Source organism: Hyperolius riggenbachi, chromosome 2, assembly GCF_040937935.1.
Source record: "Hyperolius riggenbachi isolate aHypRig1 chromosome 2, aHypRig1.pri, whole genome shotgun sequence".
In the NCBI taxonomy this organism is placed as follows: Eukaryota; Metazoa; Chordata; class Amphibia; order Anura; family Hyperoliidae; genus Hyperolius; species Hyperolius riggenbachi.
Genome location: NC_090647.1, coordinates 549,422,270 through 549,438,341, shown reverse-complemented (window position 1 = coordinate 549,438,341; position 16,072 = coordinate 549,422,270). Strand labels below are relative to the sequence as shown.

The 16,072-nt window shown below is 46.0% G+C and overlaps 1 protein-coding gene across 3 annotated transcripts in view; it reads left to right on the top strand.

The window, feature by feature from the left end:
- The window catches only part of LOC137547345 (beta-1,4-galactosyltransferase 3-like), an 83,913-nt gene that overhangs the window by 44,641 nt on the left and 23,200 nt on the right, over window positions 1–16,072 (top strand). For all 3 annotated transcript variants that reach the window (XM_068270848.1, XM_068270850.1, XM_068270849.1), the window contains exon 4: window positions 2,545–2,735. In XM_068270848.1, the coding sequence (XP_068126949.1) occupies window positions 2,545–2,735 (191 nt within the window). The remainder of the gene's footprint in view (window positions 1–2,544; window positions 2,736–16,072) is intronic.

The window sequence follows — 16,072 nt, the reverse complement described above, 5'->3', positions numbered from 1 at the left end:
TTCTCGTTTGCTAGCAACTGGGTGGGGTATTCAGGACACAGGACTGTCTCATGCTCCCTGTCACCTTTTTTCAACCAAAAAGATGGCTGCCCTCATGAAATCACAAACATTTGCCTGTTCTTTTAAAACAGGGTAGGAAAGAGATTATACTACCTATCTATTTTAATGAACATAACTAACGACAGTATGTTTGTTTAGGCTGAAGTTCCTCTTTATTCTTTAATAACATTAAAGAGGAACTTAGTTTTCAGATTAGCAGCCAGGTTTGGCGCTTACGGAATTGATAGTGAGCACAATTTGTGCTTCTTTGCTACCATGGTGACTGCACACCGTTTGCTGAATTGGATGTCTTTTAAAGCATTCAGGGCCCGTTTCCACTATAGCGTTACGAAATCGCCGGCGAATCACCGCAGGCAAATCGCATGCGGGTGCGATTCCGCATGCGTTTTTTGCCGCGATTTCGCATGCGATTTCGCATAGGTAAGGCTGTATGCGATTTTAACCATGTCACTGCCTGTGTGAATTAACATGGGTACCTATGCGAAATCGCAGCAAAAAACGCATGGGGAAAACGCATGCGATTTCCCTATTAAATACATTGCGTGCGATTCGCCTGCATTCCACACGCAGGCGAATTCTGAGGCCCCTACCCTGCAGATTTTTTCTGCACAGAAAACGTGCGGGGAAACGCACAAGTGGAAACAGTCCCATCCACTTGTACTGACTGTGCGAATCCGCATGCGTTGCCCGCATGCGGATTCGCGATAGTGGAAACGGGCCAAACTTGAAGGATATGGAGGCTGACATATTTTTTTTCAATTTTAAAAAAAGGCAGATTAACGAGCTGTCCTGCTGATCCTCTGCCTCTAATCCTTTTAGCTATAGACCCTGAACAAGCATGCGGACCAGGAGCTCTGACTGAAGTCTGACTGATAAGCCACATGCTTGTTTCAGGTGTGTGATTCAGAGACTACTGAAGCTAAAGAGATCAGCAGGGCTGCCAGGAAACTGGTATTGTTTATAATGAAATAAATAAGGCAGCCTCCGTATTCCCCTCAGTTCAAATGTACTTTTAAGTGAACACTGGTAGTAGATATTATTATTATTATTATTATTATTATTATTATCGTTATTATCGTTATTATTGTTGTTTTTATTATTATTATTTTTTTATTAGTTTTCTTACTATTTATAGGATTTATAAGGTGCCAACAAATTACTCAGTGCTGTACAACAAATAAGATACAGACAATAGCAGGGGTGACCAACAACACATTACAGGTAATAAGCAATAAGGTACACAATCCAGGTAGTCTCCGACTTACGAACGCACCGACTTACGAAGGACCCGCCGATACGAACGCCCGCCGTGATGACATCACGCCGCCGGGGACTACCTCTTCTGCTGCCGTTTTAATACAGAGTAGGCGCAGTGGAAGGTAGATATAGGACATCTCACCTGTTCCACGTCAATATCTCTCCTCTCTCTCTCTCTCTCTCTCTCTCTCTCTCTCTCTCTCTCTCTCTCTCTCTCTCTCTCTCTCTCTCTCTCTCTCTCTCTCTCTCTCTCTCTCTCTCTCTCTCTCTCTCTCTCTCTCTCTCTCTCTCCTCTCTCTCTCTCTCCTCTCTCTCTCTCTCTCTCTCTCTCTCTCTCTCTCTCTCTCTCTCTCTCTCTCTCTCTCTCTCTCTCTCTCTCTCTCTCTCTCTCTCTCTCTCTCTCCTGCCCCCCCCCCCCCCCCGGTGGCTTCTCATACGTCGCATAATGATGCAATCAGGAAAAGCCCCCTAGTGGCGGCGCCTCCTAATGCGACATTCTGCGACGCATGTGAAGCCGCCGGGGGACAGTGGACGAAGAGAGAGGACAGGCCGGGCAGCATGATGGGACCTTCTACCGCCGTGGAACAGGTGAGATGCCCTCTATCTACCTTCCGCTGAGCCTACTCTGCATTAAAAATGGAGGCAAAGGTGGCTGTCCCGACTTAAGGACAGATTCAGGTTAAGAACAAGCCGACAGTTCCTATCTCGTTCGTTAACCGAGGACTACCTGTACAGTTAATCAACAATAAGGTACACAATACAGTTAATAAACAATAAGGTACACAACAGAATACAGGTAGTAGTAATACAATGGCAGATCATACACTGGCGTGGTAGTCCCAATAATACAAGTTCACATTATCCTGTGTAGAGTGCACAATCTAGTATGATACTCATGGGGAGAGGGCGCTGTCAAAAGCTTACAATCTAGAGGGAGTGGGGTGACACGAAAGGAGGGGGGCTGCTTTGAGGGGTTCTCAGCAGAGAGAGTTAGGGCAGTGGTGAGTTTGGGTAGGCCACCTTGGAAGAGGTGAGTTTTGAGGGCTTGTTTGCAGGAGGGGCAAGTCTGATGGGCAGTGGGAGAGACTTCCACAGGATGGGGGCAGCTCTAGTGAAGTCCTGTAGTCGTGCATGGGAGTGCGAGATGTGTGGCGTGGTTAGGAGGAGGTGATGGGTTCTAGTAGTGTTAAGGTCTTTACTCACTAAGAGACACATTTATTTTGCCAGGCTGGGAACGCCACCTTTAATCGAGCAAAGCTGCTGAACATTGGCGTCCGGGAGGCATTGCGCTATGACGACTGGGACTGCCTGATCCTGCACGACGTGGACCTGGTGCCAGAGAATGACTACAACCTGTACATCTGTGACGAGAACTGCCCCAAGCACATGTCCAGCGCCATGGACAAGTTCCAATACAGGTACGCCATCAGCGCCAGCTTGTAACGCAGTGACGCCAGGTGGCCATAAACCATACAACCAGATTGGTAGAACTTCTTTTTTTCCATTAACTTGGTAACATAACAGCCCATAAAAATCAATAGGACGTTTTCTTTGATCTTGATCATTTTTTTTTTTTTTTTTTTTAAATAAAATTGATATTTTGATAAAAAAAAGTTAAATAAAATTTGATAGATGAAAGTAAAATAAATAAATATATATATATATATATATATATATATATATATATAATATATATATATATATATATATATAATATATATATATATATATATATATATATATATATATATATATATATATATATATATATATATATATATATATATATATATATATATATATATATATATATATATATATATATATAAGCTGGTTGCCCGGGTATGTATTTGGCTGGTGTTGGCTCCGCCTACTTTTTCTAACCCTAACACACAATTACTCACTGACCAAGGTTTGTGAGCTTTGCGGTCTTTGGTATCAATAATCTGCATTGAAATGAAACAAATCTGATTGGGTGTGTGTGGCTCCACCCCTTTTCTGAATTTGAACCCCAGTCACCCAATAACCAACTGTACCAGGTTTGAGGCCTGTGCCATTAACAGTTCAAGAATGGTAGCAATTAAATATTCCCCTTGAAAAACAGGGGAAGTTTGATTCACTTTTGTTGGCTCCACCCACTTTTCTGAATATTAATTTCAGTCACCCAGTGACCAACTGTGCAAAGTTTAAAAACCCTGCCATTACCAGAATGGCTGCAGTTTACATTTTCTCAGTGAAATTTGTATTTGTCTTCACCCACTGATGACCCGGCGTTGCCCGGGTATGTATTTGACTGGTGTTGGCTCCGCCCACTTTCTAACCCTAACGCACAAACACTCAATGACCAAGTTTGTGAGCTTTGGGGTCCTTGGCATCAATAATTTGTATATTCCCATAGAAATTAAACAAATCAGATAGGCTGTTTGTGGCTCCACCCCTCTCCAGCATTTGAACCCCAGTCAACCAATGACCAACTGTAGCAGGTTTGAGGCATCTGCTATTAACAGTGTAAAAAATGGCAGCAATTTAAATATTCCACTTGAAAATCAACAGGTTAATTTTGATTGGCTACTATAGGCTCCACCCACTTCCCTGAATATTAATCTCAGTCACTCAGTGACCATCTGGGCAAAGATTGGGAACCCTGAAATAAACAGAAGGGCTGCAGTTTACACTTTTCCAGTGAAATTTGTTTTTGGCTCCGCCCACTTTTTGTAACCTGGACACAAAGTCACTACTCAATGCCCGAGTTTGTGAGTTTTGGGGTCCTTGGCATCAATAATTTGTATTTTCCCATGAAATGAAACAAATCTGATTCACTGTTTGTGGCTCTGTCCCCTTTTCTGAATTTGAACCCCAGTGACCCAATGACCAACTGTACCAGGTTTGAGGCTTGTGCCATTAACCGTGCAAAAATGGCAGCAATTTTAATATTCTCCTTGAAAAGTGACATGTGATTTTTGATTGGCATTTTTAGGCTCCACCCACTTTTCTGAATATTAATCCCAGTCACCCAGTAACCAGCTATGCTAAGTTTGAGAACCCTGCCATTAACAGTGAAGACGGGCTGCAGTTTACAATTTCCCAGAAAAATCTGTTTTTAACTCCACCCACTTTTTGTAACCTTGACACAGTCACTACTCAATGACCAAGTTTGTGAGCTTTTGGGTTCCTGGCATCAAAATTGTGCTAATATAAGCAGTTTATCCAGCAAAGAAATCTGGCTGTTTTTGGCTCCGCCCCTTTACTGAATTTGAACCCCAAACACTTAAAGGGAACCTGAAGTGAGTAAAATTATTTAAAATAAACACATGACGTCGCTGCAAATGAATATTACATACTTACCTCACTGTCAGTTCCTCTCAGAAGCTCACCATTTTCTCCTTACAGTGATCACTTCCAGTTCTGACAATATTTTGTCAGAACTGAAATATACCAGTTGCTGTCAGTTATATATCAGCAGCTGTCAGTTACAACTGAATGTACAAGGTAATGTCCATGTTTCCCTATGGCTCAAGTGAGCGATATTACAGTTTAACAGTGTGATGAGCAGGAAGCTGTTATGGGGTAATGGCCATTTTTAAAATGGAGGACGGAGAATTCCATTGATCACAGTGGACAAATGGGACACGGGAGAGGAGAAAGAGATTGGGGAGTAGACTGCACGGGAGGTAAGTATGACCTGTGCATGTTTATTTTGACTTTTTATTTTCAGTTCAGGTTCTCTTTAACGACCGACTGTAGCAGGTTTGAGGCCTCTGCTATTAACCGTGTGAGAATGGCTGCAGTTTCAACATTCCCCTTGAAAATCAATAGGTTCATTTTGATTGGCTGTTGTAGGCTCCACCCACATTTCTGAATATTCATCCCAGTCACCCAGTGGCCAATTGTGTAAAGTTTGGGAACCCTGCAATGTTGTTGGCACTGCCCACTTTTTCTAACCTTGACATACAGTCACTCAATTATCAAGTTTATCAGCTTTGGGGTCCTTGGTATCAATACTTTGTATATTCCCATTGAAAAATAAACAAATCTGGCTGTTTGTGGCTCCGCCCCCTTCCTGAATTTGGACCCTAGTCACCCAGTGTCCAACTGTACCAGGTTTGAGGCATCTGCTTTTACCAGTATAAGAGAATGGTAGCAGATGAAATATTCCCTTTGAAAATCAAAAGGTGAATTTTTATTGGCTGTTGTAGGCTCCACCCACCTTCCAAAATCTTAATCTGTCACCCAATGACCAACTGTGCAAAGTTTGAGAACCCTGCCATTAACGGTGTAAGAATGGTTGCAGTTTATATTTTCCCAGTAAAAGTTGTTTTGGCTCCACCCACTTTTTGTAACCTTGACACACAGTCACTCAATGACCAAGTTTGTGAGCTTTCAGGTTCCTGGCATCAAAAATGTGTGAATGGAAGCAGTTTATCCACTAAGGAAATCTGATTGGCTGTATGTGGCCCCGCCCCTTTAGTGAATTTGGACCCCAGTTACCCAATGACCGACTGTAGGAAGTTTGAAGCCTCTGCCATTAACAGTGTAAGAATAGCAGAAGTTTAAATATTCCCCTTGAAAATCAATAGGTGAATTTTGATTAGCTGTTGTAGGCTCCACCCATTTTCTTGAATCTTAATCGCATTCACCCAGTGACCAAGTGTGGCAAGTTTGAGAACCCTGCGATTAACAGTCTAAGAATGGCTGCAGTTTACATTTTCCCATTTAAAATGAACGGCTGAAATTTGATTGGCTGTTTTATGCTCCGCCCACTTTTCCTGGATTTGTAACCTCGGTCACCAAGTGACCAACTGTGCCAAGTGTGGGGACTTTGGCTTGATTACTGTGAGAATGGCAGCCTTTTACATTTTTCCCATTGACTTGAATGGGTGGAATCTGATTGGCTGTTTGTAGCTCCGCCCACATGTGCAGGGGGGCCGCGAGACCCCCAGAACATATCATCCCAGGTAGTAAGGGATCTGTGTACCAAGTTTCGTTCAAATCGGTCAAGCCGTTTTCGAGTGATCGCGGCACATACATACACACACACACATACACACACACACATACACACACACACATACACACACACACATACACACACACACACACACATACATACATACATCCGATTTTATATATATATATATATATAGATAGATAGATAGATAGATAGATAGATAGATAGATAGATAGATAGATAGATAGATAGATAGATAGATAGATAGATAGATAGATAGATAGATAGATAGATATATTAATATTAGAGTAAGTGCCTCAACCATCGAGCAAGAAGAAGTAGTAGCGCCCTGCCCCCAGGGCCGGTCCAAGCAAGAAGAAGGGGCTGGTCCAAGTAAGAAGAAGCAGTAGCGCCCTGCCCCCAGGGTGTGCCTCAACCTTCAAGCAAGAAGAAGCACTTTGCATGAGAAAATGTATGCGTGCTCAAACACCAAGTTTAAGGCTTCTCTTCCACGGACTGTTGAGCTGTGTGCTCAGCAAGCAGTTACCAGGCAGCAGTAAGCAGTAGTAACCAGTTACCAGGCAGCAGCAAGCAGTTACCAGGCAGCAGTAAGCAGTAGTAAGCAGTTACCAGGCAGCAGCAAGCAGTTACCAGGCAGTTACCAGGCAGCAGCGAGCAGTTACCAGGCAGCAGCGAGCAGTTACCAGGCAGCAGCAAGCAGTTACCAGGCAGCAGCAAGCAGTTACCAGGCAGCAGCAAGCAGTTACCAGGCAGCAGCAGGCATTTTACTGCCTATTAACTGTCCGTGGAAAAGAGGCCTACCCTAGCAAGTCTGGCTTTGCAAATCTGGCCTAATTGGCTATTCATGAGGCAATGCTCATGCAAATTTGCTTCTGCATGCCAAACTATGCAGGGTCAAAAAACCAATACCGCAAAGCGGTCGCCCTGCTACATGCCAGTGATAACGAAAATACAAAAATTCGTTTCGCCGAATTTTGGCCTAATTTCGTTTTTGACAGGCGAATTATCCATCAAATTTTTTCGCGTTCATTTTCGCCTAATGCCAGTCATTTTTGCATTACTTGCGTATTATTGCGGACAGTTTCCGCATAAGGGCATTAGCGTCCGCATACAGAGAAGTTTCTTGTGCATTATTGCGGACATTTTTCCGTATAAACGTCCGCATAGACTGCATTTCCATGCGGATTATTGCAGACATTTTTCCGCATAAGGGCATAAGCATCCACATAAAATGAATTTTCGATGCTGGTTGAAAACGCAAATATTTCTAAAGATTTTCGCGAAAATTCGCCGAAATTGAAAACAGGATTTTCGATGCAAAAATGACTTAGGCGAAAATTTTCAAGCAACACTGCTACATGCTACATTAGCACTATCCAGGGAGGATTCTCAATGCCCCCATTTTATACAACCGCGGGGTCCCAGGCAGTGTTGCTCAAAACCGATCCAGATGCTACTCGGATAGTAGCAATCCGGATTTCTCCCAGTAATGCATTGCGGCCTGGGCGGGGGGTTTAAATCTTACCTATCATGACGTTTTCTTCTTTCGTCCCTCGTCGCCTCCCACGATGCGCTCCAATCCGGCATCACGTGACTATACACTTCCTCCTTCAACCCGGAAGGAGGAAGTGTTTTTAGTCACATGACGACGACTATCCGAGTAGCATCCGGATCGGTTTTGAGCAGCACTGGACCCAGGCTCTCACTGCCTGGGAACTACAGCGACACCCCGGAGGGGCAGGCTAGGTGGCGCAGGCGAACCTCCCCCCCCCCCCCCCCCCCCCCCCCAGCGTGGCCAGCGCCGGGGAGAGCCGTCAGCACTCACCTCCCAATATTAAAAACAGGCACTTACCTTAATGTCCAATGCGTTCTGCTACATGTGCATTAACTTGGGGGCACTACATGAGAAAGGAGTGAAGCAAGGGTCACCCCGAGATTTAGAGCTCAGGGCTGGCTCACATACAACACTCCGGGGGGGTCGGCAGCGCCACCCAGCCTCCTTCGCCGGGGTGCCGCTGTGGTTCCCAGGCAGCGAGAGAGTCTGGGACCCCGCGGTCCCCCCGGTTGTATAAAAAGGGGGGCATTGGGAATCCTCCCCGTGGCGCTCCTGGATAGTGCTAATGTAGCATGAACTAATTCCTGCAGGGCGACCGCTTTGCAGTATTGGTTTGTTGACCCTGCATAGTTTGGCATGCGAAAGCAAATGCATATTTGCATGAGCATTTCCTCATGAATAGCCAATTGGACCAGATTCGGAAAGCCAGACTTGCTAGGGTTTAACTTGGTGTTCATTTTTCTCATGGAAAGCATTTTTCGCAGTTGTATCCTTTGGAGGCAGGTGGTGGATGGCTTGCTCTGGTGGTGTGAGCCCTGGAGTGAGTTGTCTGCGCCTGTCCTCACAACACTCCAGGGGGGGGGGGGGGGGGAGGACAGGCGCAGACAACTCACTCCAGGGCTCACACCACCAGAGCAAGCCATCCACCACCTGCCTCCAAAGGATACGACTGCGAAAAATGCTTTCCATGAGAAAAATTAACACCAAGTTTAACCCTAGCAAGTCTGGCTTTCCGAATCTGGTCTAATTGGCTATTCATGAGGAAATGCTCATGCAAATATGCATTTGCTTTCGCATGCCAAACTATGCAGGGTCAACAAACCAATACTGCAAAGCGGTCGCCCTGCAGGAATTAGTTCATGCTACATTAGCACTATCCAGGAGCGCCACGGGGAGGATTCCCAATGCGCCCCTTTTTATACAACTGGGGGGACCGCGGGGTCCCAGACTCTCTCGCTGCCTGGTAACCACAGCGGCACCCCGGCGAAGGAGGCTGGGTGGCGCTGCCCCCCCCGGAGTGTTGTATGTATGTGAGCCAGCCCTGAGCTCTAACGCTCGGGGTGACCCATGCTTCACTCCTTTCTCATGTGGTGCGGTGCCCCACAAGTTAGTGCGCATGAAGCAGAACGCAATGGACGTTAAAGTGCCTGTTTTTAATATTGGAGGTGGGTGCAAACTGCTCTCCCCGGCGCTGGCCATGCTTGGGGGGGGGGGGGGGGGGGGGAGTCGCCTGCGGCACCTAGCCTCCCCCCTCCGGGGTGCCGCTGTGGTTCCCAGGCAGTGAGAGAGACTAGGACCCCGTGGTCCCCCCGGTTGTATAAAAAGGGGGCATTGGGAATCCTCCCCGTGGCGTTCCTGGATAGTGCTAATGTAGCATGAACTAATTCCCGCAGGGCGACCGCTTTGTGGTATTAGTTTTTTGACCCTGCATAGTTTGGCATGCGAAAGCAAATGCATATTTGCATGAGCATTGCCTCATGAATGGCCAATTAGGCTTAGGGTTAAACTTGGTGTTTGAGCATGCATACATTTTCTCATGGAAAGCCTAAAGGGGGGTACACACATCAGCTAAAAGTCTTTGGAAAATGAAAGATCACAGACCAATTTTACCCCCTTCCATGTAGTATGAGAGCCATACCTACACAGTCTATTCTATTGAGCTGAACTCCCCATCAGATAAAAATCTTTGCAAGATGCTGCACACACAGATGCTGTACACATTCACTAGATCAGTATCTGCAAAAGATCAGTTCCTGCAAAAAATCAGTTTCTGCAAAATGCATTCATAGTCTATATCTGCAGATCTCATGCTGGACATACACGGTACGTTTTCTACCATGTAATCGAGCCGCTGATGGCTCGATTGATAATTTCCGATGTGCTTGATACCGGCGGGCAGGACAAAAGAAGAAACGAGTGGAAGATGAGAAAGCGCCCGCGGGGACGAGCAGGAATCGAGCCAGCGGCTCGATTACACGGTAGAAAACGTACCATGTATGCCCAGCATAATACACACCTTGTTTGACGGACATTCATCTGGAGATCAGACAATCATCCGCAGATCTGAAAATCCATCCTGGTTGATCTGATCTGCAGATGATTGTCCGTTAAACAAGGTGTGTATGAGATCTGCAGATATTGACTATGAATGTATTTTGTAGGTACTGATCTTTTGCAGGAACGGATCTTTGGCAGGAACTGATCTTTTGCATGTGTCCAGCATCTTTGTATACAGCATCTTGCAAAGATTTCAATCTGATGGGGAGTTCAGCTCCATAGAATAGACTGTGTAGAGTATGGCTCTCATACTACATGGAAGGGGGTAAAATTGGTCTGTGACCTTTGATTTTCCAAAGACTTTTATCTGATGTGTGTACCCACCTTTATTCTTCTTGCTTCAAGGTTAAGGCACGTACTCTATTAGATAGGTAGAAGATGCTGCGTATGCTACGACGCGGGTCGGCTAGTATATTTTAAAGAACAAATATTAGCCATACTATGCCTGGGGAAAAAATACATATAAGTAGATAATTACTTGCTCCACATTTTAATTTTAGTGATTTGTCTACAGTATGTGATGATCCGCTCAGCTGGCTGCACAGGCAGACAGCTGTTTGTCCATTCCTCTAGTCTGTGGGCTGCAGGTCTCTGGAACAGAGACCTGTCTTTCCATTGCAAGTTTCTGGTCTGTTCTCTTGCTGGGGAATTTGCATACATTCGTTATGCAAATCCCCTACCTGCCTTCTTTGATGACTGGCACTATAAGAGCTTTATGTTTCCCAGAAGGCTTTGCTGGTCATTTCCTTTCCATGGTCTGTTCCTGATGGACACTGCTGGAGTGTCAGCCATTGCTATCTAGTATAGTTAATTCCTGGGGGTTGCTTTAGGCTCCCCTTCTAGCCCAGTCAGGTTGTATTATCTTTATTGCCTGTTCTGTCTTGTCTTGCCTGTTGCCATTGTCCTGTCCCAAAGGTGGTCGACAGGAAATGGTTCTGATCTCTGTTCTTGGAGTATAGCTGGTGCAGCGGTTGCTACCAGCTATCTCTTCTGTTCTGTCTCCTGGGATCGCGCTAGCTACTTTTCGCTAGCGCTGGGGATCCTCCTGTTCTGCTACTCTGTACCTGGATCGCGCTAGCCACTTTTCGCTAGTGCTGTGGATCCTATCTCTCGCTTGTCCCTGTTTTCGTGTGTCTGTCTTGTCTGCTACGCTTGCTGGAGGCTCGGTGAGGTAACCGTTAAGCAAGCGCTCGCGTCCTCTGTTTCAGGTTTGTCTGTCGATGGTTAGTTAGGCGTGCTTGTCTCTATTGTGCTTATCACGTGGAGACCGCGCATAACCGCGTGCACTGTTAAGAATGAGTGAAGTGTTCGCGGTTAGCTAGCGTTTGTTATTTTCCATATCTCCTTATTGTATTATTTGCTGTGCCTTTGCTACCCTCGTATTCTATTCTGATCTGCCTTGTGTCACGTCTGGCGATCGCACCTCTCGCGATCGCGTTCCTATTTCATATCTGCTGTTGTGTGTGCGCGGTCGTGGGGTGGCGACTGGATTGGCGCACACACATACAACCTGTCCCTTTGCTCAATCTCATTCGCAATCGCCTCTCTTGCGATTGCGTTCTGTGCTTCGTACAATTCCTGTCTGGCACTTGTGGAGGTACAGAGGATTGGTTCCTCTGCACTCCCCAGCGCCATCTGCCGACAGGAATTTCCCTCTACAGGTGCGTAGCACCTTTTGCTGGGTGCCTGCAAATATACGCTTGTGGAGGATTTCCGCCGTGTCAGCGCACGCGTTGTGCGCTGATCACGGAGAAAGTTCCACAATCGTTACACAGTAAATGAAGAAAAATCAGTTCCTAGCAGGGGCCATCTTGGGTCCCTCAGGCTAAAGCATTCCCCCCACCAGCATCCCCTCTCCTCCCCACACTTTTTTTTACAGAGCACAGTGGGGAGGAATAAAGGCAGCGCACACAGACTCACCTACTAATGGTTACAGGTGCTGGAGTTCCCGTCTATACTCTGCACTATCGCCGGCGGTAGTGCAGAGAGTGTAGACGGGAACTCCAGCACCTGTAACCATTAGTAGGTGAGTCTGTGTGCGCTGCCTTTATTCCTCCCTGTTGTGCTCTAATAGTGCGGGGAGGAAAGGGGATGCCGCAGTGGAGGCGGATGCGGCGGGACCGCGGAGAGGGTGCAGACATGGCGCACTACAAGAGGGGGGGGGCATATGCCAGTGATAGAGGACAGGTGCTGGTCCCCCTCCCTGCGCACTAGCAGCTGTGACCACCATCGTGAAGTAAAGAACAGGGCTGCCAATCACAGAGGTGTTGGAGGGAAAGGGGAGTTATAGAGGCTTCAGCCAATCGGGCTGAATTAGCATGCACTGCAACTTCCCTTCTGCAGCAGTCGTACGAGATAAGAGCCGGGTGAAAAGGAGTGAGATTGATTTCAAACTTTTGAATTGCTTGGATCGCATCATTTTTACTTAAAGAACAGCAACTAATAGAGACTAGATTTTGGATTTTATGCCTAGCAGTTACTCTTTAAGTTGTTTGGCCACCTTTACAATGTTTAAGGTATAGTTTCTGCTCCAGACAAAACCCAAGGATAGAACTTCATTCCAATCAGTATCTGATACCCCCTTTCCCACAAGAAATCTTTACCTTTTATCAAATACATCATCAGGGGGTCTGTATGGCTGATATTGTGGTGAAACCCCTCCCACAATGTGATGTCATGACCAAGGGCCGGCCAGTTTGCTGTCTGTGAAGCTCGTTGCATTGTGGGAAATAACCGCTTTTTACCGCTGCCAAGCAACCAGTATCTTCCTCTGTGCATATATCTATTAAAATCAACCCTTTAAGCATTATTAGACGTGGTCATAGATAATTGCAATTGGTACTGTCTAGTTTTTTGTTGTCTGCCAGTAGTAAAGATGACTTGCAGGCTCATTGTAGATCCAACAACGTGAACTAATTACATGTTGTATATTGATCATTTTTGATCTCTCTTCTCTATTTTTACTTTCTCACTTTGCAATGTTTTGATTTATTCTCTTCCCCCCCCCCCCCCCCCCCCAATACTATTTTTGGTAAAGTTCTCTAAAGCAAACCTGAACTGAAAATGAAAGTCAAAATAAACATACACATGTCATACTTTCCTCCTGTGTAGTCTACTTACCAATCTTTCTCCTCTGCCGAGTCCTATTTGTTCACTATGATCAATAGAATTCTCCATCATTCATTGTAAAAGTGGCCATTACCCCATAACCTATTCCTGGTCCGCATACTGTAAAGCTGTAATATTGCCCACTTGACCCATAGAGAAACGTGGACATTACCTTGCTCATCAGTTGTCCGTTCAGTTATAACTGACAGCAACTGATATATTTCAATTGTGACAAAATCTTTTCAGAGCTGGAAGGAATTGTTGTAAGAGGAAAATGGTGAGCTTCTGAGATGATCTGGCAGTGAGGTAAGTATGTAATGTTCATTTCATGTGTGGAAGCCCCAGGTAAGTGGATTTTTTTTTATTTTTTAAGCTTCTCGGACCTTTAACATTTGACTGGAAATTTTCTAAAACGACACAGCAACGATACAGCACTAAGCAGATTTAAATGCAACATTCAGTTTCAGCTCCTACAAGCTCTGCATCTTGTTGCACCATGATTTGCATTTTTTGACGGCTGCCCAATGTGTTATGTAGTGGACTGAAAACCAGCCCAAAAGAGCTCTGTTCTAAAAAGTGCTGCAGAGCTCCATATTGCTGTCAATCAGCGCCCTCTTGTGGTCATTTTCTAATATTCCAGCTACATATTACCTTCAAGGATTTTTATGCCTGGTACACACCATGCAATTTCCTGTCAGATAGATGGGTCGATAGATAATTTCCCACAGATCCAATCGTTTTTCTGATGGATTTTCTGATCACTTCTATGCAAATCGATCAGAAAAATGATCAGAAATCAGATCGGAACTTATCTGTTCGACCCCATCTGTCTGAAGGGAAATTGCATGGTGTGTACCAGGCTTCAGATTTTGTCCGGCATAGCCAACAAGATAAAAAAAGGACTAGTCATCAGGATTCAGGACAGGTGACAAGTAAATTGAAATAGTTGCCCTAAACAGCCAATCGGGCTTTAGCTGTTGCAAGAGACAAGTATTTGGATTGGTTGCGCTAACTGAAAGGTATAAGTGGACAACTGATGTGCAAGGTAATGTCCATGTTTCCCTATGGCTCACGTGACATTACAGTTGAACATTCTGCTGACCAGGAAGCTGTTACAGGGTCATCACTATCTTCAAAATAGAAGACAGATGATTCCATCGATCACGGGACAAACGGGACGCAGGAGAGAAGAAAGAGGTTGATGAGTAGATTACACAGGAGGTAAGTATGACCTTTTTGTATGTTTATTTTCACTTTTAATTATCCGTTCAGGTTTGCTTTAAGCCAAGGAAGATTCCCTGCAAAGTTGAGCTCTGGTTCCTCTGGGAATCTCTGCTTTATGGCTCCTTTTACACTAGATCCGTTGCAGTGCGTATCCACAGAAATAGGATCGCACCGCAATATCGATGCAAAGTCGCATTGCACATTTTCTGCGCTATGCGACACGCACAGTGCAGCATGTGATCCACAGACTTGTACCTGCACCGCACACCAAACCGTGCGTATCACCCGGAAACACACTTTAGGCAGCGCGTTGTTCCGTCGGGACGTGTCGCACCGCAGTGCAAAACGACCAGTGTGAACGGCCCCTTTTAAATACAATTGCACCACATTTCTATGCAATAATATCAGCTGCACCACGACAGACAGCGTGAAAGGAACCTAACTGATTTCAGGGGTTCTGAGCCGCACTCCTGGCTGCACTGGTCCGCGTGCAATTACACCGCCTGAGCCGCATACCAGGGCCGTGCTTTCATGGGGGCAAACTAGGCACTTGCTCAGGGCCCCAAACTCCATAGGGGTACCATAAATCATGAACTGCAGAGGTCAAGCGTTTACAGTCAGTAGAGGATGGAAATGTGACAGGCCCCACATTCAGTTTTGCCCAGGGCCCCATTTAGCCCTTACATTTTTGACTCTATTAACCCTCCTGGCAGTCTATTAAAAACCGCCAGGGGGCAGCGCAGCCGTTTTTTGTAATATTTTTTTTTTTTTTTTAAACATGATAGCCGCTGTGCAGCGGCATCCCCCTAGCCTCCTCGATCGCCTCCGGCGATGGGCGATCAGGAAACCCCGTTCAAAGAACGGGATTTCCTGAAGGGCTTCCCCCGTCGCCATGGCGATGGGGCAGGATGACGTCATCGGGAGTCCCGATCCACCCCTTAACGCTGCCTGGCGCTGATAGGCCAGGCTGCGCAAGGGGTCTGGGGGGGGGGGCGACGCGGACAGCGGTGAATCGGCGCGGCGGTGATCGGTGTGCTCACGCAGCTAGCAAAGTGCCAGCTGCGTGCAGCAAAAAAAAAATTGTACAAATCGGCCCAGTGGGGCCTGAGAAAGCCTCCTGCTCGGCCTACCCCGAACTACGTTCGGGGTTACCGCCAGGAAGGAGAGCTGAAGTATGTAGGTCTGAGTAAATCTCCTTCTGGGAGATGTACGTACTACATCTCCCAGCATGCATTTCAGCATGCATCTCCAACAGCATACTGTGTTATGAACCTTCCTTTATGGGGAGGTTTCTTGTAGTAAAAAAAAATCCCAATTCAAAGACTACCTGAGATAACTGAAAGTGAAAAATGTGTACATACCTGGGACTTCCTCCATCCCCCTTCTGCCTGGTCGTTTGCATGCCGCCATCCTCCTCCGCCTCTTGGATCCTCCACAATGCTCCCAGTAGCCTCAGCCAGTCGGCACAAGGCGCAGTGTTGGCCGCACATGCTTCCCCCCATTGTGCTTCCGTGGCTGGGAGCTTTCTGCTCCTGCGCAGTGGTTATACCTCTCTAGGCAAC